This window comes from Propithecus coquereli, unplaced genomic scaffold (assembly GCF_000956105.1).
Source record: "Propithecus coquereli isolate 6110/MARCELLA unplaced genomic scaffold, Pcoq_1.0 Scaffold25, whole genome shotgun sequence".
NCBI lineage: Eukaryota > Metazoa > Chordata > Mammalia > Primates > Indriidae > Propithecus > Propithecus coquereli.
In genome coordinates this window covers 6,348,463-6,371,038 of record NW_012148063.1, presented here as the reverse complement: position 1 = coordinate 6,371,038, position 22,576 = coordinate 6,348,463, and the positions used below count along the sequence as shown (strand labels likewise).

Genomic DNA, 22,576 nt, shown 5'->3' with positions numbered 1-22,576 from the left:
TAATTTATGCTGAATGGGTACCAACTCTTCTTTGCAGGTCTGGTAAAATTCAGCTGTGAATCCATCTGGCCGAGGTCTTTTTTGTTGTTGTTGTTGGAAGGTTTTTTTATTGCTGCTTCAGTCTCATTGCTCGTTATTGTTCTGTTCAGTTCTATTTCTTCCTGACTGAGTCTTGGGAGGTTGTGTGTTTCCAGAAATTTGTCCATTTCCTCTACGTTCTTGAGTTTATATGCATAGAGATTTTCATAGTATTCACAGATGATATTTTGTATTTCTGTCGTATCAGTCGTGATATCTCCCTTTTCATTTCTAATTGAGTTTATTTTGAGTCCTTTCTCTTCTATTACTGGTTAATCTAGCAAGAGGTCTATCAATTTTGTTTATCTTTTAAAAGAATCAACTTTTTGTTTCGTTGATCTTCTGTATAATTTTGTTTTCAATTTTGTTTAGTTCTCTGACCTTAGTTATTTCTTTTCTTCTGACTTTAGGCTTGGTTTGCTCTTCCTTTTCTAGTTCCTTGAGACATGTCATTACATTGTTAATTTGTAATCTGTCTTTTAAAAATATACTTAAAAAGACAGGCATTTTAAGGCTATAAAATTTCCCCTTGGGGACTGCTTTTGCTGCAACCCATAGATTTTGACAGCTTGTGTCCTCCTGGTCATTTAGCTTGAGGACTCTCTTAATTTCCATCTAATTTCATCTTTGATTCAATAATCATTCAGCAGCAGGTTGTTTAACTTCCATGACTTTGGGTAGAATTGGGTGTTTCTCTTGGAGTTGATCTCTAGTTGATTTATTCTACTGTGGTCTGAGAAGATACATGGTATGATTTTAATTTTTTTGAATTTGTTAAGCCAAGTTTTGTGGCCTAAGATATGATCAGTTTTGGAGAATGTTCCATGTGCTGATGAATATAACGTATATTCAGTAGTTTTTGGGTAAAATGTTCTATAAATGTCTGTTAGGCCCAATTGTTCTATAGTCGCATTTAAGTCCAGTGTTTCTGTATTTATTTTCTGCTTGGATGATCTATCCAGTTTTGTCAGTGGGGTGTTGAAGTCCCCAGCAATTACAATGTTGCTGTTTATCTCTCCACTTAGACCTAGTAGGATTTGCTTTATGAATCTAGGTTCTCTTGTGTTAGGTGCATAAATATTTAGGATTTTTATATCTTCTTGTTGAATTCTTCCCTTTACTATTATATAATGACCATATTTGTCTTTCTTTACTATTGTTGATTTATCATCAATTTTGCCTGATAACAAGAATGGCTATACCTGCTTTCTTTTGGTTTCCATTTGCATGGAATATTTTTTCCATCCCTTGACCCTGAGTCTGTAAGAGTCCTTGTGGGTTAGATGTGTTTCCCGAAGACAGCAGATACTTGGCTCGTATTTTTTTATCCATTCATCCAGCCTATGTCTCTTGAGTGGGGAATTCAAACCATTTACATTGATGCAAACCATTTACCTTGATTGACAGAATCAATATGTGGGATGCTGTTCTGTTCATCCTGTTGGTTATACCTTATTGCTTTGTTTTACCTGTTGCACTATTGCTTTATTTGAGCTCTGAGCTTTAGCTTTTGGGTAGTTTTACACTGGAGGGTAGCCATTGTGTTGTTCCATGTATGATGCAGTTCTATTTCCTGCAGGGCAGGTTTGGTCTTGACAAATCCCCTCAGTATTTGCTTCTCTGGAAAGTCTGTATTTCTCCTTTGTTTAAGAAACTTAGTTCTGCAGGATACAAAATTCTAGGCTGGCAGTTGTTCTGTTTAAGAAGAGTGAAGGTGGAGTCCCAATCCCTTCTGGCTTGTAAGGTCTCAGTTGAGAAGCCTGCAGTTAGCCTGACGCGTTTTCCTTTGTAAGTTACTTGACGTTTTTGCCTTATGGCTCGCAGGAATTCCTCCTACGTGTTGACTTTGGTCAGTCTGATGCATATGTGTCTTGGAGATTGCCTTTTTGCAATGAATCTCCAAGGTGTTAGTTGAGCGTCTTGTACCTGGATGTCTAAATCTCTAGCAAGACGAGGAAGTTTTCCTCAATTATCCCTTCATAAAGGTTTTCCAGGCCTCGTGTGGTTTCTTCTTCACCCTCAGGGATGCCTATGATTCTTATACTTGGCTGTTCATGGTTAAATAAAAAAGACCACCTTATACCCCAGTTTTAGGAGATCACTGCAAAGACAAAAAGTCAACTGCCTTTTTGTATTTTATATATACTCTACACACAGGTCCTGATTTCCCCTCCTCCCCAGTAAACTTACTTGTTAAGCGGCAGCTTCATGGAAGACGCACCAGCGCGACTGTTCCCCCGCTGACTGCCTCCTGCTTCAGCTGATTCTGAATCCTTAAAGTAAGGGGAGGAGGACTTGGGGTCATCCCAGTCTTCGTCCCAGTCATCGTCATCGCCAGTTGCTAGAGGTGGAAACAGAACATCATCGGTAACAAAATAAAAATTAAAAAAAGGAAATTACTTAATTTTCTGATAACTACTACTGGGCTAATCATTTTTTTAAAAAATGGGAGAAAAGGGTATAGGAGTATAATGCAGATATTAAGAGCATAGTCTATTTTAAGGCTTCAATTATAGATTCTTTTTTTTTGAGACAAAGTCTCACTCTATTGCCCTGGCTAGAGTGAGTGCCGTGGTGTCAGCCTAGCTCACAGCAACCTTAAACTCTTGGGCTCAAGCGATCCTCCTGCCTCAGCCTCCCAAGTAGCTGGGGCTACAGGCATGTGCCACCATGCCCAGCTAATTTTTTCTATATATTTTTAGTTGTCCAGATAATTTCTATTTTTTTTTTATTTCAGCATATTATGGGGGTACAGATGTTTAGGTTATGTATTTTGCTCTTGCCTCCCCACTCCCCCCCAAGTCTGAGTTTCAAGTGTGCCCATCCCTTGGATGGTGCGCATTACACTCTTTGTGTATGCAAATACCCATCCCCTACTCCCCCCTCCCCACTGCCCGACATCCAATAGATGTTATTCTTATATGTACATTTATGTGTTGATCAGTTAATACCAATTTGATGGTGAGTACATGTGGTGCTTGTTTTTCCATTCTTCGGATACTTCACTTAGTAGAATGTCTATTTTTTTTTTTTTAGTAGAGACGGGGTCTCGCTCTTGCTCAGGCTGGTCTCAAACTCCTGAGCTCAAACAATCCATCCGCCTTGGCCTCCCAGAGTGCTAGGATTACAGGCGTGAGCCACCGCACCCGGCCTTCAATTGTGGATTCTGTCTTTTAGTGCAAAAGGCACATTACAAGCAACTCAAAAAGGGCTGTCAGATCAACTGATTTTTGTCAAGGGCACCAAGAAGACACAATGGGGGAAAGGACAGTCTCTTTAATAAATGGTGTTGGGAAAATCAGATACCCACATGTAAAGGAATAAAACCAGACCCTCACATTACACCATACACAAAACTAACTCAAAATAGATTAAAGACCTAAATGTAAGACCTGAAACCATAAAATCCCTAGAAGGAACCATTGGGGAAAAGCTCCTTTACACTGGGCATGGCAATGATTTTTTTGGATATCACACCAAAACCTTAGGCAACGAAAGCAAAAACAACAAGTGGGGCTATATCGAACTAAAAAGCTCCCATACAGCAATGGAAACAATCAACAAAATGAAAAGGCAGCCTACAGACCGGGGGGAAAATATTTGTGAACCGTTTGTCTGACAAGGTGTTAATATCCAAAATATTTAAGGAAATCACACAACTCAGTAGCAAAAAAACCCAAACAACCTAGTTAGAAAACATACATTTTTCCAAAGAAGACATATGGCCAACAGGTATATGAAAAGGTGCTTAACATCACTAATCATTAGGGAAATGCAAATCAAAATCACAATGAAGGCCAGGCGCGGTGGCTCACGTCTGTAATCCTAGCACTCTGGGAGGCCGAGGCGGGCGGATTGTTTGAGCTCAGGAGTTCGAGACCAGCCTGAGCAAGAGCGAGACCCCGTCTCTACTAAAAATAGAAAGAAATTAATTGGACAACTAAAAATATATAGAAAAAATTAGCCGGGCATGGTGGCGCATGCCTGTAGTCCCAGCTACTAGGGAGGCTGAGGCAGTAGGATCGCTTGAGCGCAGGAATTTGAGGTTGCTGTGAGCTAGGCTGACGCCACGGCACTCTAGCCCGGGCAACACAGTGAGACTCTGTGTCAAAAAAAAAAAAAAAAAAAAAAACTCACAATGAAATATCACCTCATGCCTGTTAGGATGGCTATTATCAAAAAGTCAAGAGATAACATGTGTTGGCAGAGGTGTGGAGAAAAGGGAACCCTTGCATGCTTTTGATGGGAATGTAAATTGGTGCAGCCATTATGGAAAACGGTATGGAGGTTCCTCAAAAAATAAAAAAATAGCACTACCATATGACCCAGCAACCCCTCTTATGGGTTTATACCCCAAAGAAATGAAAGCAGTAAGTATGTGTGCTCCTGTCTTCAATGCAGCATTATTTGTAGTAGCCAAGATATGGAATCGACCTAAGTGTCTGTGGATGGATGGATGAATAGAGAAATCGTGGTAAACAAGTACAACGGAATATTATTCAGCCCTTAAAAAGGAGATCCTGCCATTTGCGACAACATGATGAACCTGGAGAACACTATGCTAAGTAAAAATAAGCCAGACGCAGAAAGAAAAATTGCATTTCTCACTTATATGAGGAATCTTAAAAAAGTCAAACTTAAAGAAGCAGAGAGTAGAAAGGTAGTTACCAGGGGCAGGGAGAGGGAAAGTGGAGAGATGTAGGTCAAAGGGCACAGAGCTGCCGTTACGTAGGATGAACAAGTCTAGAGATCTAATGCCCAGCATGAGGACTACAGTTAACAACGTTGCCATGCTGTAGAGTATATTGGAAACTTGCTAAGAGAACATATTTTAGGTGCTCTTACCACACACACAAAGGTAACTATGCAAGGTGACATGTGTTACTTGGCTGACAGTAGTAATCATTTCACTATGTATATGCACATCACAGCATCATATTGTGTACCTTAAATACAATTTTTTTAAAAAGGGTTGTCAGTCCAAATAATTTCAGATAAATGCAGACTATAAAAATGTTAAGTGGTAGGTAAGAAAAAGCCTTCTAGAGGCCTTTACCCTGATAAATCTAGTTTTATAAATAAGTAGGACAAAAATCCCCTTTAAATCAAGAAGCTTGGGAGGACAAAAGGGATGATAGATATTTGAAAAGCAATTGTTCAACACTAATAATAAAGGTGAGAGAAGGGCAACGAGGGGAATATAGGAAAGAATGGGCTGGGGTGTGGGAGAAAAGGGGAAAAAAACTGAACTATTAGAAGGATCTGGGCCAAGCTGCTGGAGAACCAGATGTCTGCTGCCTCGCCTTGCGTTTCCACCCACTGTCAACTCCTGGTCCTGCTGACAGCCAGCTCCCGTCTAAGACTGCTGGCTTTGAGCAAGCACCTGTGCCCTTTTCTGGTTCTCAGGGCAAGGTCCCTGCCATGTGGAACAGACAGTCACTTCTTGGTCCAATGTGCTCACAGAGGAGACAGGATCCAGTGATCATTAAAAAAAAAATGAGCAGATTCCTGTCTTTTAATTTCAGAACAGACACAAATAGCTTTTCTTAATTCCTGACCTAGTTCCCATTCTGTGCATTTCTCTCCTGCCTTAGTATTTCTATTAGCCTAGAAGTCAAATAGGTAGTTTTGGAAAAGATAAAACAGCTGACGCGAGGGCTGCACACCAGCAGGATGAGCCACATTTTATCCATAGACACAAGATTTTAAAACAAACGTGTTAGTTGCTAAGGTGTTAAAACGAGAAGGTGACATAGAATCGAGACTTCTGGCGTCTCTCTGAAAGTGCAGCGATCGGAACGCCAGCTCAGCTTCCCACTCAAGCGCACCCGCAGGCGGGCACAGGGCCACCCTTTCAGAGAAGGCGCTTTCCAGTCTTCCGCAGCCCCCATGCCCGCTTTGCTCCTCTGCTCACAACACAGCCCAGGCATTTGGACCTGTGACTCCTCGAGAGATAACTGAAGACTGTAACGAACAACTATTTACATTTGGATCTAGGTTTGATTTGAGTGAGTAAGAGCAACTGCGATAGTTCTTTTGAATAAAATCTATTTTCAACTCAATGACCCAGTGTGATACTGTGAGAGAATAAGAATTGTACATTTGGTCTCAGCCCCCAGTTCCTGGCACTGAGCTCCTAACCCTTGGAGTTTCTGAGTGACGGGAGTGTCTTTTGTCCTAATGAGGTAACTCTTAGTGGGCTCCTGGGTGATGGCTGGTCACCAGAAAGGCCAAGCCATGATCAGAAGCTTGGAACTTTCAGTCCCAGCCCCATCCTCCGGGAAGAGAAGAGGGGCTGGAGATTGGGTTAATAATCGATCTTGCCTATACGATGAAGCCACTGTAAGAATCCCTGAACTGCAGGGTTCAGAGAGCTTCTGGGTGGGTGAAGCGTGGAGGTGCCGGGAGGGTGGCAGGCCTTGGAGAGGGCATGGAAGCTCTGTACCCCTTCCCAGTACCTTGCCCTTTGCATCTCGTCATCTGGCTGTTTATTTGGATCCTTTAAATTATCCTTTGTAATAAACTGGCAATAGTAAGTAAAGTGTTTCCCTGAGTTCTCTGAGCTGCTCTAGCAAATTAATTGATCCCAAGGAGGGGGTTGTGGGAACCCCCCAGATCTGACTCCAGATGGACAGTGTCAGGATTGAGATAAATTGTAGGAGACCCAGCTGGTGTCTGCTGGAGAACTGCTTGGTGTGTGGGGACAACTCTCCCCACGCCATGTCTTGGTCACAGAAGTGCCCTGGGTTGTGCTGAGCGTGGGAGGAGCAGAAACTGTGCGTTCTTTCCTGGCTCTCACACCCGGACACTTATAGGCAGGCGGGGCGGAGCCCTCTCCTCACCTGGACCTTGGTAGGCCTGGGGGTGGCCGAAGGCCGTGTCCCAGTTGTTGGGGGTGTTTTTCTGGGCGCCAGCCCCCTCTGGCTTGGCCCCCCAGCCATCCGAGCTCTCCCAGTTCCCGGATTTGGAGGCACTCCAGGCTGACCAGGGGTCACTGCTACTGGCAACCTGTTGAGAAGAGTAAAAAGGAGAAAGAATATTCGTGACTTCTGGAAAGCATAACTCAATTCAATAATTAATTGGCACAACAATTAAATATACCTGGAGTGCTGAAAAAAAATCAACAGAATTTAAAACAATTAAATTTAAACAATAATGTTTTTCCAACACGTAGGAAAGCACAAAAAGCAGCATCAACCTAATTTCACTGATGTTAACAGTTTTTTTTTTTTTTTTTTTTTTTTTGAGACAGAGTCTCACTCTGTTGCCCGGGCTAGAGTGCCATGGCGTCATCCTAGCTCACAGCAACCTCAAACTCCTGGGCTCAAGCGAGCCTCCTGCTTCAGCCTCCCGAGTAGCTGGGACTACAGGCATGCGCCGCCATGCCCGGCTAATTTTTTCCTATATATTTTTAGTTGTCCGATTAACTTCTTTCTATTTTTAGTAGAGATGGGGTCTCAGGCTGGTTTCGAACTCCTGAGCTCAAACATCCGCCCGCTTCGGCCTCCCAGACCGCTAGAATTACAGGCGTGAACCACTGCGCCCGGCCTGATGTTAACATTTTGCACATTTGCTTAGGAACTTTGAAAACAGTAACAAAGGAATTATTAGACACAGCTAAAGCCCTCTATTTCTTCTTCTGCCCTAGCAGTAACTACTTTTATGAATAGCGTATTCATTCCCACGTGTTTTCAAATTTCCGTTGTATATGTACACATTCATACATAACAACTGTTTTGTATTTTTTAAATTGACCTGAACAATATCATACTGTATGTATCTCTTTTCAAATTGTTTTTTTCACTCAACATTATGGTTTTAAGATTATACAAGTGATAAGGACTTATTTCATTCGCCTTAACCGCTTTATAGCAATCTGTTGTATTTTTAAGTAGGTTTAATTTTTATCTGAAAAAATAATACATGCTCAGTAAAAAAAAAAAAAAAAAAAAATTCAAACAGAACAAAAGGATATGCAATTTAAAAAATATGCCTAACCCCTTAAGATACCAGTCATCTCTTCAAAGACAACTACTGCTGTTAAAAGACACAAAATTACAATAAATTTAGTTACAGATCTAATGGCTTTTGTTCACAATTCACGAATCTGGGCAGCCTCCACCCTGCAAACTAGAATTAGCTTCCACTGGGCAACAGCAGAACACTGGGTTTAGTAAGGTGTGAATAAGAAGACAGAACAATAGGAAAAAAACTGAGTGGTTAACATCAGGTTACTTTTTTTGGTAAGGGTTAAAGCAGAGGGGACTTCCTTATTACACTGACTCAGGTAGACTAGAACATCCTGTTGTCAGCAAAAATTTAGTCTGCTTAGGGACCTCTGTGCTTCCTGAAAGTTTCAGTTGGATGACACGGCATTTATAGGAGGACTCCACTCTGGATTGGTCTGTGCTGGCGCCCAGTGCGGGAGCTCCAAAACAACCATCTCCCATAATTTTTGTTAATGCTACTAACAAATTCCTTGTATGTGCTTAACTGAAACATCCCACACAGAGAGATCCTTTCTGTTTTTAAACACGAGAGTGACCCCAAATTATACTCTCTGCTCTGTACGTTTTTTCCCTCTTAAGAGCATAAAACATTCTCCAAGTACATCAGCAGGTATGGATACAACATTCTTTACATGTCTCCATAGAATTCCATTGTATTTATTTCCCATAATTTAACCAGCATATGCTGATGTTAATTTATCTTGTTTTCAGTATTTTGGTACTGTAAATAATACCGCAATCTGAAAGATCTATGTGAAATTCCCAGAAGAAGAATTGCTGGGCTAAGGAGATTATGTATTTAGAATTGATAGATTTTGTCAAACTGCTTTTCAAAGAGACTTTAGCTACATTCCTGCAATCCTACTGACATGCTTAGGGGTTTCATCTTGCATAAAAAGGAGCTTTCATACTCCAAAATTATTTTTAAAATATTTTTCTCCCATTATTCCTTTGAGTGATTTTATAGTTTGATGATTAATATTGTAAATAAAATTCTGGAACAGGCAACACAGGGCACCCAATCTCAAGGAATGCTTTGGTAGGAGTATGGGAACCCACCTCTCAACCTTGACCTGCCTATCCCACCCCTGGGGCAGGCACAGTTTTTTGGTTTTTTGTTACCTTGACTTCTTTACATATAAATCTTTGATCTGGCTGGAACTCACTTTGGTATAAGAAATAATATTTCCGTTGCCCTACTACCATTTAATGAATAATGCATCTTTCCCTCGCTGATTTGAAACAGAACCTTTATCATATATTGGATCTGGGTCTATTTCTGAACTTTATCATTTCTTCATGATCTATTTGTATTAGTACCATGCTTACTTTGATAGAAAAACCATTAATACTTTAACACAACATCTCTTAGCTGATCATTTTTACAACTGACCTTTAGCATCAATAGTTTTCAACTAAAACAATGTGAACTTTGTCAAGAGAAAAGAAGCCAAACTTTGTAAAATAATTTAAAGAGGTTTATTCTGAGCCATATTTGAGGATCATGACTCAGAGCCACACCCCAGAAGCCTTGAGCAAGTGGACTCGCTGTGGTTGGGTTACAGTTTGGTTTCATACATTTCAAGGAGACAGGGGTTACAGGTAAAGTCATAAATCAACACATGGAAGGCATACATTGGTTTAGGCCAAAAAGGTGGGCCATCTAGAAGGTGGGCTTACAGGTTGGTTATAGGTGGGTTTAAAGATTCTTTGACTTGTAATTGGTTAAAGACATTAAGTTTTTTTGTCTAAAGGCTTGGAATCTTTGAAGATAAAGAGGTCTGATAATCAGAGACAAACCAGCAGACATATATTTGTCCTGTAAATTGAGGACCTGCAGGTTTGTCTTGCATAGCTTCAGGCCTGTTAATGAGTTACAAAGGGTATCTCCAAGAAGGGAGGGGGCATGATGAGGCCTGTCTGATCTTCCTCCTTGAGGCAACCAATTTAGTTTTCTTAGGATATCCCCTTGGCCAGGAAGGGGTCATTCAATCAGCTGGTGGCAGGGGAAGCCTTAAGATTTTATTTTAGTTCACAACTTTAACATTAGAATCTCTAATTAAAAATGTGTTCATTTTCTCATCTGAATCACCTTAAGTTTACTGATAAATTCAGAGAAAATTAATAGTGCCCTTTTTCCCCCACAATTTCGGTATTCAATCTGTTTAAGAACATAAAATAGCAAGTTTTTCCCTTGAGTCTTCTTTTTCTCTCACACACACAAATACTCACACTGAGAGTTGGTTAAAAAAAAAAAAAAAAAAAGAGAGAGAGATCTGTAAGAAAATTGCCCAAACTGTCTAAAGCACCTCTGTAATGTTTGAGAATGCTCTAGTAGCTATTGTGTTTTGACTCTCCACCAACTGACAGACGGGGCAGCCAGCTAGCTACCACGTACCAAACGCATAAAAAACAGAGTTTATGCTTTGCAGGTAGAGTATGATGTCACTGTAACACCCCCAGATACCTCTACAGAAAAAAGTGAAGTTACATGTGATTTTGCTCTAAAAGTCAAATCCTAATAGCGGAAAGATATTTCATCCACCAGACTGTGGACTTCTCAAACGCAAAGCTTACAAGGGGACACTAGGCTTCGGGATGGACTCTCAGGCCACCCTCAGGGATGCTGGAAATGAAGGCGATCGTGTTGAGGGCCTGACCATCACTCTTCGGTTAAGAGGAACCTCTCCTTCCACCGTTTTCTTTAGGGATGGAGTTTTAGTCAGCAATATATACTCTACCCATGTCCTCCAAGCTCTAAATTATTAGGTTTTATTTTTCAAATAAAAGCTTAAAAAACACCAAAGTTTGGGACAGTAAGATGCCAGTAAGTACAGACAATCCTTTGTCTAGAAGATTCAGCATGATTCCCATGAACTCCTGACTGTGAAACGGTGGCATGCCGGGGGGCCCAGGTGGAATTCCAGTTCTACCTCTCTCCAGCTGTGCAATCTCAGGGCAGGACTCGAATGCAGGCAGCCCGACTCGGTTCGGAAGACTGCTAGAAGCTAAGTGTAACCACAAAGGAACACAGGGCTGTGAACTTGAACAACAGGAAGAGTGAAAGCTCAGTGGGGCCTTCCAGAGGGCCCTGAGTCTTAGCTAACTGGCCGGGAAGGGGTTTCATGAAGATGAAACAAAAAATTAGAGGTGAGTTATTCGTAGCAAGTGTCCTCAAAAAATTAAATCCATTTAATCAGGACAGAAACAAGTAACACAATTGTCCTTTGAAAATTACTTTATTCATAATTTATAGGCTTGTAATAATTGTCATATTACTTGGTTATATGTACACGATCCTAGCTCTCTACCTAGGTTATGAATTCTCCATGGGTGTGTTTGCTTCTCTTTTGGTTTTTTCCCTGGAACATTCCCTCTATCTTGTTTCAATCTGACTCCTGCTTATAACCCAACCAACTGGAACTCCCTTCTCCAGCTCCTATCACAGGCCTTGTGTTCGCTCCCTCTCCTGTAACCAGCAATCAGCCGTCCCACTCTGTCTCTCTGAACCCACCCTTCCCGCACGCCAGTCTCTGATTTCTTCGTTCTCCTTTGCCTTTTAACTACAGACATTAAAACCCGTCCTGCGCCTTGGCCAGGGTTTCCAGTTCTCAGGTGCCTCTACTATACTTCTCTTCCACCTTTCCCTCCTCTTCTTTTCTGCTGAGCCACGTCTTCATCCTCTTTCTTTTCCCACCCTTTATTTTGCCCTCTCCTGACTGTCAATCACACGTAGTTAAAAATCTCTTCATTAGAGCTCACCGACCACAGAATCAATTCCAAGCTTCTTGGCAGATCAATCAAGAACTTCGGCAGCGAGGGTCCCAACTCTTCCTTCCGTTGCATTTCCCATTCTCATTACCCCAGCATTCACGCTGGGTCTGAAGCTTCAAATTTCACACATTTTCCCAAACTCTTCTACATCTCTGCCTTTTCTCATGCTACACGGTGCTCCATCTGCACACCTCATCCTCTTAAATTTGGCAAAGCCCTCCCCCATCTGCAGGCTCTGGCTTCCCCACGGCCTGCCCTTCCACTTTCTTCCAGGGCCAGTCTTTTGCTGTGGGTACTTGCGCATCAGTTGGTCAGTCCTACTGGTACGTCAGGAGCATGGCATTGTCTTATTTAGAGAACATTTTCCTCAAAAGAGTCTCAAAATGCCTTGCATAAAGTGGCAAGGACTCAAATATTTTAAATGTGATTGTAACAGAGGGAACGGCCTGGAAAAAAATGGCAACAATATTTTCTGTCTCTAAAGCCTGCATCCCTGCCTCAGGCCAGTGGCTAGGAAGGGCAGGGTCAGTCTTTTGTTTATCTGTGCAACAGGAGATGGCCCAGCCGGACCTGGTAAAGGGAGGTCCCAGGACTGTCTTTATTGGAGATGGGATGATAAGAGTTATCAACTATAATTGCCCGAAGCTGAGAACCCATCCTTTAAAAGCTCTTCAGTATTTCTGTGAAGGTTCAGGAAATTTGGGGTTTTTGAGATGAGACGGTCTACCATATTTCCTCCTTTGCTGGCAAAGTAAACTCTCTTTCCTTCCTCCTCAAACCCCTTGTCCTTGTTCTTCTTCAGCCTCATGGACAAGTGCCGAGTTTTCAGTAACATGATGTTCTTGATAATTTGTATGGAATACATATGACTCCTTGTTAGGTCTGGAGCCGAGAGAGAGAGACACACACACACACACACACACACACACACACACACACACACACACGAAGCCTCGTGTGTAGCAAAATGCTGTTTATTTTGAGCATCTGGGTGCAAATAGGTGGAGCCCGAAAAAAAACATCCATCAGAGAAAAGGGGAGAGCCTTGGGTTCTTATAGAGGGTTTCTCTGGGGGAGTAAATAAGTGGGCCAGAACAGCCGCTTCTAATTAATTCTTTTTCAAATGCCAGCTCCTAGGACCCCTGCGCCCCAGGCACATCCACCCTCCAGCTCCAGGACTGTCCTTATCATGAGAGCTAGGGAGGGATAAACTAAATCCCTATGGCGGGTGGAAAAGAATGCTGGCTGCAGTTGTCTGAGAATTCTCCACACTCCCGAGGCTGCTGTTTTACAAGCCTAAATTCTGCATTAACCACATTCTGTCCAATGCAGACTTTTCAGGTTCCCACCTGGAACAAACCTAACACTTGTCAGACATCTAAGCTTCATAACATTATCATTTCACAAAGGGGGAAATCAGATTCTCCTTATATACACTGACTTGAGTCTTTTCTCAGAAAATAATGTGCTTTGCAAAGGGGGTCGATTGTAAAATAAGTGATATTCAGTGCATGACCCCAGAAAAATATGACTTTTAGCACCTGACAACACCTTCCGAGTTATAAAAGTGGTATCAACTCACTGTCGAAAAGTTGGAAGATATAGACATGTAAGAAAACAAGAACAGTAAAATATTAATAGTAAAACCTAGAAGGTGGGTATATGATTATTCACTATGAAATTCATTTAACTTTTCTATGCGTAAAATTTTAACTCAATGTTGGAAAATTCAACAAATAAAATTTGTTTATACAATCACTGTGTCATCTGAACTCCATCAGAAGATACATGAGGACACAGGGAAGGGCTGTGTCCATCAGGGGAACCTGTCATCTCCATTGCCCACAACAAGTACTTAGTAAACTAAGCTTTGTTAAATGAACACACTCCCCAAAGCACGTTTGTTTGGGTCTCTATGACAGATACATTTAATCTGTTTAACCACTAACTGACTGACTATATTGGAACTCTCTTCCTCACCCCCACCCCAACTGAATTAAATGCTCCTTAAGGGCCAGGAGCCATACACTCGACAAATTTGCTGGTTTAGCACCCTACGTTTAAAAGCTATCCTAGCCTCCTAACACAAACAGAGAAATACATTTACACTAGCTTTACATTGGGAGACTTTTAAAACATATCCACTGAAAGGATTTATAGCATTAGCTAAGTTTCCTCAGAAAGTAGACTGGCTTGAACCCAACTGTAGAGCCAGAAGGCCACAGAACGGACTCAGACAGGCCACGGGGTGGGTGGCAGTGATGGACGTGCATGCACACCCACAGTGTGTGATAACTATAGGAAAGCTGCTCACGTTACAATGATATGATACAGCATAAAAGGGGACAAGGAGAGGAGGGATTTAAAACCCAGTGGACTTTTAATTCTTTTATGAAAATGTTGGAATTTGATTCACGTAAACTTCACATGGTATGGTGGTATGGGTATGGTGGGTAAGAACTTAGGCTCTAAAGCCTGTCTATTTGGGTGTGAATCCCACCTTTACCACTTAACGGCTATGTAAACTTGAGCAGTTTAGTTCACTTTTCTTAGTTTGTACGCTTATACAATGAGTGCAACAACATTATCTTCCTCATGGGGGTTTGGGAAGGATTAAGTGATACAATGCACAAAGCGCCTGATACAGTACCTGACGCACAGCACGCATTCAGTAGAGGTTACCTGAACACACGGGGGCCCGTCTAAAGTATAAAGAAAACAATGGAGCCTGGCAGTTCTTTGAGTGAATCCCCATCTGGGTACAACATCTATTAGTTTATGCTACACAGGACAAGGTCAGACAGTCAAATTTCCAAATGGTTCCAATGACAGGTCATATTAATAAATTTTTAATTGAAGAGATAATAACAGGCAGTTAAGATATTTTCTATTCTAGCCAAAGATCTGTTTGCATCAGATATATAAAAGAAAGAGGAAGAAGACAGAAATGTTTCATCATAGAAGTCAACAGTAACCCCCAATTCTTAGGACTTTTGGTACAAACATTTTCTGTGTGCTCACTGCTGAGATATCGATTTTTTCAAAACCTAACCTTTATTGTAACAAACTAAACTACAATGATCTGGTTTAAAGATCCTTCGGCCTCTGGCATTTTTGTTCTCCAACCCCAGAACCCCTTTGGTCTCTCAACTGCACATGTCTGTTCAAACAATAATCCATTCAGCTCCTTTCTCAGCTTCCAAACTCTGTGATGCCTCTTCTATGCTTTTCTTCCACCTTTCCCTTCTCTCTCATTTCTACTGAGCAGCATCTTCATCCTCTTCTGCTCCATCTCTTTATGGTACCAAGCTCCTCCTGACTCACTGTCCACCATGGAATTAAAAACCTTTCATTAGTGCTCACTGCCCACGGGATAAATTCGTCTGTCTCAGTCCAAGTCTCAGCTAAACGGCCTCCCAGGTGTAAATCCCAATCGCCTTCCAACACCTACATACTCCACCTTCTATGTTACCATGCCCCACGAAGAGCTCTTGGAAGATACTTTACCTGAAACAATCATCTCACTTGGGAAAAAAAGATTGCTTTTAGGGGTTGTTAAATATTTATTTCCTCTTGCATTCAAGTTTAAAATTTACCTTATTTATGGGAGAAGGAGAAGATGAAGAAGGTGGTGACTGACTGAGACTTTCAACACAACCAATCTGAGCCAAAATATCCACCTTAAAACAAAAAAGGTGCTCAGTGAACAGGGGTGAAAAAGAGTATACCCAAGCTTTTAACTAAAAACTGCAAATTTATGGTAGGATTAAATTCACCAGAAGATTCCAGCATGCCACTCACTCACAAACATTACATGCAAAAAGTCCCAACTGTGTAGCAGTGGGTTACCTTCAATGCATTACATTTTCTAAAGTCTGTTGCGTGGATTAACTGAAGCACTAAAAATAATCATAAGCAGCACCGCAGGAATGGAACAAATATCATGCAAGTCACACAGCAAATGAACAAACTCTGGAGAAAAAAACATAGCCAAGCTTATAAAAATGTTAAGATTTTGAACCTTTTTGTTTTCAAAGGTGCTAAACGTGTGAGTCCAGCCACAATAAGCAAAGCCACCTAGTCAACTGGAAGCTAAGCACAGAGACAAAAGTGAGTCCTACCAACCCCAGCTGTGAGCAACAGGACAGCCCAGTGAGTCTGTGAACTCGAGAGCAAAAGTAAAAGTCTCTTGGTGCAGGCTCCTGAGGCTCTAACTGGGTTACTACGCAGCATCCTTGTAAGAAGAGACAGCTGATACAACCATGAAGCCAACCAATGGCTAAGCTGTGGCACAGTTGTTCAGAGGACAACTTTGGAGCCCAACTTCTAGGCTTCCAATCCCAGTTCCACAATTGTCCAGTGGGGAAGTCAGTACTATTAACATTCACACATCATTATGAGAATGTACTTTTCAGGGACAACTCTCTTTTGAAGTAAGTAGCGTATTATTCTCATTTTATAGATCTAAATAAACTTCCTTTTGAAAATCAATTAATACACAAAGTAGACAATCAAGATGATATAACAGGGACCCAGTTTATGCTTCCACTTAAAACTAAAAATATGACAAAATATATCAAACTGTTTGCAATTCATCTGACACCAGGTAATGAAGAACAGTGATCCTGAGATACAGGAAACAAACAGGGTAAGCCCAGAGCTGCCCAAGGTTACTGCCTAGAAAGGCTTTCCAGGCCACAGGTCAGGGATGGAGAACCCCCACAAAGCCCAGCGGGCCTGTGGTTTGAGGAGACAGAGCTGGAGTCTGGGAAGGGTGCCGGAGAGACGGACCTGCAGAGAGTGAGCTCTGGAGATCCTCAGAGGGTATCACAGGTCTGAAGCTAAGTACTGACCAGCACATTGTGTGAGGAAGCTTCCCAAAGGCAGGGGAAGAACCATATGAAAGAATGAAGGAACAATCCCTCACACAAGGCTGTTCCCACCAGCCAGAATGGAAAACATAATTCATGGGACACTGAGTAAAACACTAAAAAGGGCTTTGCTTCAGTAGAAGGGCAAAAATATCCCTAAAGTAAATGTTGCTCTGGTTTCCACTTAAAAAAGCTTAAAAATAAAACCTGGAAGAATTAGACTGTTTCAAAGTAACTTAAGTGCATTCCTGAACAAGGCTCAGAAACATTTATGGGAATGAAAATATATTCAGTATAATAAGAAGGTAAAAATCACAATGTCTGACATTCAATAAAAAATTACCAGGCATGAAAAGAAACATTATGAAGAAAGGAATTAATCAATCTAAGCTGACCCAGTAATGACATAGATGATAGAATTACCAATATTTTAAGAGCAAGAAAGCTTTCAAATATTAATGAGGTAGAAGATCCAGGTGAATGTGCTTCAGAGGGGTGACGACTTCAAGCACAAAGAAGAAAAACCCACACGGAATCAACGTAAACCCCTGGATCCACAATACCTCTGGAGGAAAAAAACCAGGAAAGCTCATTTGTCACTATTCGAATCAGCTATAAAATAACTTCTTACTTTGAAAACTGGCAATTAAAGAGAAAGAATTAGACATTGGAATTCAAGTTAGAATTAGAACAGGAGCTTTCAGTTACTTCCCTCCCCTCACACATCTGAAGGATGCAGAACACTTCCATCAGTAACTGTGGCTCACAGTGGCACTCAGTTAGGGTTTGAGAGTAGAATACAGAGGGACACAGAAAGAAGTAATATTTCAGAGAAAGAAATGGGAAAGTCAGGAAGAGAAACTACTCTTGTGGGGAAACAGTAAGTGATTCTGTTCAAGATGAGTTTATGATACGAGGAGATACGCAGTAAAGAGCTGGAAACGAAGCAAATGGAAGAGAAAATTCAAGATTAAAGAGACATTTATAAGGGAATCATCCACATGGTCAGAGAGGGTAGAAAAGTGAGAAAGACTGGAAGAAAAAAGGATAAGTGCATTGAAGACACTGCTTTGAAAAAAGAAAGAAGTGGGAAAAGAAGGAAAATACTTATTAAACATCTTCCATGTGTCTGACACCACTCTACACTGGTGGCCCAATCCTCTGACAATTCAGGAAGCAGGTCTTATACCAAAGCCACAATCCTTACGTGGTAGAGCTGACTGCCAAGCCCAGGTCTAAAACCAACGCTTACGTGCTGCTCCCGACCCCACTGCCAGGCTGGGCTGAGAAGCCGTGAGACAGAGAAACAGATGTGCCAGGGACACCATGTCACAGAGGCCAGAGGGTTCTAACAAAAAGAGAAGCCACTTTATTCCATCCCCCACATATATATCTACATATCCATCTATTTATCTGTATCTATATTTACCTTTCTAGTGTGTGAAGAAGATAGAAAACAAACCTCTCAGGTCAAAAACCTTCAGATAACACATCTAGGTCTATACAACTTTTAATTAACATTTAATCCTTATTGTTCTTATTCTTTAAAAAAAGTACGAACAAAACTTCCCATTGATTTCTCAAAAGCAAGCATTCTAAAGAAGCAGTGATCCACTCCTGTAATCTCAGCACTTTTGGGAGGCTGAGGTGGGAGGATCCCTTGAGCCCAGGAGTTCGAGGCTGCAGTAAGCTATGATCACGTCAATGTGTAGAGTGAGATCCTGTCTCTTTTTTTTTTAAAAAAAAAAAAAAAAAAGCAGTGATCTAAGATTTTTTAAGGTCTATATTGAGATTAAGAACCTTTTTAGAATCAAGGCATTGATATAATTTAAACACCAATAACTGGGTGAAAAACAAGACTAGGACAACTATGAATGCATTTTCTTTAACAACTTCTGAGATTAATTACCATCAGCTGGTTAATTCATTCTAGTGGTACAGGCACTAACAGGAAATGCTCTTGAAACTGTAAAATATAACTGATAAATAACGCATAATAAAACTAACATTAACCACTAAAAACTACTCTTTCTTTCTAAATGTGTTACGATGGTTGCCCTCATCTAAATAATACAAAATCTGTACTTGAGTAAGAAAACAATGAAGAGTTTGATTCAGTTCTTGAGTATTCTTCAATAAATTTTCTATGTACTTAGTATCTGTGTATGTGTGGGGGGTGTGTGTATACGTAAACACAAGAAAGATAACATTACCCAAACTGATGTGCCTTTAAAAAAAGTCATACATCCATATCTGTACATCTGAATCCACCCTCATCCTTCCTAAAAGCAGCCCTGTTCTCCTGGGTGCCTGTCCTGTGGTTTATTTGATCAGTCCCCTGCAGGCAGACATTTACGTTCCCGTTTTCAATGTGACAGACAATGCTGCAGTGAACTTTCTTGCCCAGAAATCTGTGTTCTGAGAGCAGATCTAAAGGACGAACTAAGAACTGTAGGGTCAGAGAGGACATACACTGTAAATATTAACATATGTACCGAACTGGCCCCCAAATCTTCAATTTATCCTTTCACCACCTTTGCATCAGATGCCTAAATACCTTTCTTCACACTAGGTCTTACTACAATGTTTTAACTCACTGCCAGTTTGATAGAAGAATCTCAAAATGAGCATTTCCCCAAGTTTATTGACTATCTGTACTTTTTCCCAATGAACAATCTGTTTGCACTCTGTCCATTTCTTCTCCTGAGCTGTTCTTTTTCTTACAAATGTGCAATTCTCTGTGTATTAATGGAACGAACCTATATCTGCCCCATGTTAGAAATATTTTTTCTAGTTTATTATTACTTTTTGACGTAAATGTATCAATTCTCTCCTTCATGGCTGCTAGACATCCTATAAGGCTTAGAATGGCCTTCCATATTTCAAGGTTTTTTTCAAAAAAATGTTGCGTACATTTTCCCCAAGTACTTTAAAAAAAAAGCTTTATAATTTTCCAAATTAAACTGTTCAGTCCATTTAAAGAATAACACACTATATTCCTTTCACATTTACAATTCTAGTCCAAACTGTAGCCAAGTGGACGTTTTTGCTGATAACGGGCTCTCTCACCTACACTAAGGAAGACAGCAATCACAGTGGTCATGGCAACGAACTCCTTGACACCAGGTACTTCACTTCTGATGGCTGAGTAAGAATCTAGAACCCAAGGGCACCCCAAGCAATCCAAAATTAGGAGTTTTAAGAAAAACAAAAGAAGGGCCGGGCGCGGTGGCTCACACCTGTAATCCTAGCACTCTGGGAGGCCGAGGCGGGGGGACTGTTTGAGCTCAGGAGTTCTAGACCAGCCTGAGCAAGAGCAAGACCCCGTCTCTACTAAAAATAGAAAGAAATTAATTGGACAACTAAAAATATATAGAAAAAATTAGCCGGGCATGGTGGCGCATGCCTGTAGTCCCAGCTACTCGGGAGGCTGAGGCAGGAGGATTGCTTGAGCCCAGGAGTCTGAGGTTGCTGTGAGCTAGCATGACGCCACGGCACTCACTCTAGCCCGGGCAACGGAGTGAGACTCTGTCTCAAAAAAAAAAAAAAAAAAAAAAAAGAAAAACAAAAGAAAGTGCTAATTTACATATTAGGTTATAAATTTATCAACTAATTACTCTGATGTGTAGTACAGATGAAAAATATAAAATCAAGGAAGGCTCAAATAAATTAAAACACAGCAGGCTCAAAGTAAGTTATTCAAGCAGTTTTTCTTTAAAAAGATATGACTTAAAGAAAACAGTACAACACTCAGAAAGCTGGATGCCCAGGAGCTGAACGTGGGGCTTTAACTGGACTTGTGGGAAGAGAGGCAAACTTAGACTGATTGATGCTGGGAAGAGTGAACGGATACTGGCTCGGAAGCCGGCACCGCACACGGAGAGGAAGAGATGCAACCTTGAGAGAGAGTGTGCCCTGCAGGGCCTGGTGGGTGGAGGAGAGGCCCCTGCTTCTCCCACATACTTGCCCTCTAGACAGAACTGTCCCCTGGGAGCGAGCACATGCCATACAGAGTGAATAATCAGAACATCCCAAGAAGTACATCCCTGGAACAGACATAATATTTTCTTAATGACATTCAGAAAATGAAAGAATGGGCAAAACCTAATAGTAAAAATTTTAAAAGCTACCAATTAATAACAGTCACCTGGTTTCTTACTCATAACATCTTTCATGGTATTCATAAAATGTACCATAATTTTGGCCTATTTAAATTGTTCTCATATGCCAGATAACAGAGATCAGAGACAGATGTTAAAAATATTTTCACTTAAGTTACATTCAGGCCAGGTGCGGTGGCTCACGCCTGTAATCCTAGTACTCTGGGAGGCCGAGGTGGGAGGATCGCTTGAACTCAGGAGTTCGAAACCAGCCTGAGCAACAGTGAGACCCCGTCCCTACTAAAAATAGAAAAAATTACCCAGGTGTGGTGGCCCACACCTGTAGTCTCAGCTACTCGGGAGGCTGAAGCAGGAGGATAGCTCGAGCTCAGGAGTTTGAGGTTGCTGTGAGCTAGGCTGATGCCATGGCACTCACCCAGGCAACAGAGTGAGACTGTCTCAAAAAAAAAAAAAAGTTAAATTCAAATGCTCAAATTAATTATGAACATGCTTTCTGAATTTGTTAATTCTACTATCAGTGCATTTTTGTTTTGCCTTCATAAGATTTGATTAAATTCAACATTAGATTGGATAAGTAAAATCCAACTTTAAAAAAATTATCTAATAAATAACCTTGATGAAAAAAATTTAGACTTATACTAATCAGTTTATATTACTACATTTAAATACCATGGAAAATATTTCATAACAGAACAAGACTTGAACCTGATTTTGAGTTTATGCTCATTAGCTTTAGTGCTCCAGCCTATTCTGAGATAATGGCTGAAGAAGATCCCCTAAATTAAAATAAGATGAATATTTCTATTTTTTTTTTTTTTTTTTGAGATAGAGTCTCACCGTGTTGCCCGGGCTAGAGTGTTGTGGCGTTATCCTAGCTCACAGCAACCTCAAACTCCTAGGCTCAAGCAATCCTTCTGCCTCAGCCTCCCGAGTGGCTGGGACTACAGGCATGTACCACCATGCCCGGCTAATTTTTTCTATATATTTTTAGTTGTCTGGTTAATTTCTTTCTATTTTTAGTAGAGACGGGGTCTCGCTCTTGCTCAGGTTGGTTTCGAAGTCCTGAGCTCAAACAATCCGCCCGCCTCGGCCTCCCAGAGCGCTAGGATTACAGGCGTGAGCCACCGCGCCCGGCCGATATTTCTATTTTTTGTTTCCTTCACTTGTTCCTATGATCACCTCATTATAATTACCTTTTATTAAGATGTTGCCCTTTACTTAATGTGAACCCATTTCACAGATGTCTTGTGTAACCCACTGAACTGCAACTGGGTGGACCCTTGTTCCCAGGAGACTCTACTACTTGGGGACATTTCAGGTTGTCACACTGAGGGGGTGCTACTGTCATGGGGCTGGAAGGCTGCTGAACATCCTGCAGTGCACAGGATGAGGAAGTATCAGGCCTCAAATGTCAATAGTGTTCAGGTTGAGAATCCCTGGGAAAATTTCAATAAGGTATACTGGTATTTCTTCACATTTCACAGTGAGTAACCTTTGACCAATGTTCTCAAGTATTAAAAAGGAACAAAATATAGAAAGATATTCTTCAACTACAGTGATCATCCTGACACTGAATTTTAAATATCTGGGTCAGACTAATTTGTAACTCAGAGTGTTTACAAAAAGCTATTTTAAAATGTATAAAATCTGCAGTTAATATATGGTAATATAAACTCTCTTGAAAGGTTAAGATACAGAGATAATTCTGTAAGTAAATAATTAT

General features: G+C 41.0%; 1 protein-coding gene across 1 annotated transcript in view; it reads right to left on the bottom strand.

Annotated features, from left to right (window-relative positions):
- SNX9 (sorting nexin 9) overlaps positions 1–22,576 on the bottom strand; it is a 116,473-nt gene that overhangs the window by 38,559 nt on the left and 55,338 nt on the right. The window contains exons 5-6 of the mRNA XM_012646844.1: positions 6,921–7,086; positions 2,269–2,419 (exon numbers count right to left, since the gene is read on the bottom strand). Coding sequence (XP_012502298.1) covers positions 2,269–2,419; positions 6,921–7,086 — 317 coding nt within the window. The remainder of the gene's footprint in view (positions 1–2,268; positions 2,420–6,920; positions 7,087–22,576) is intronic.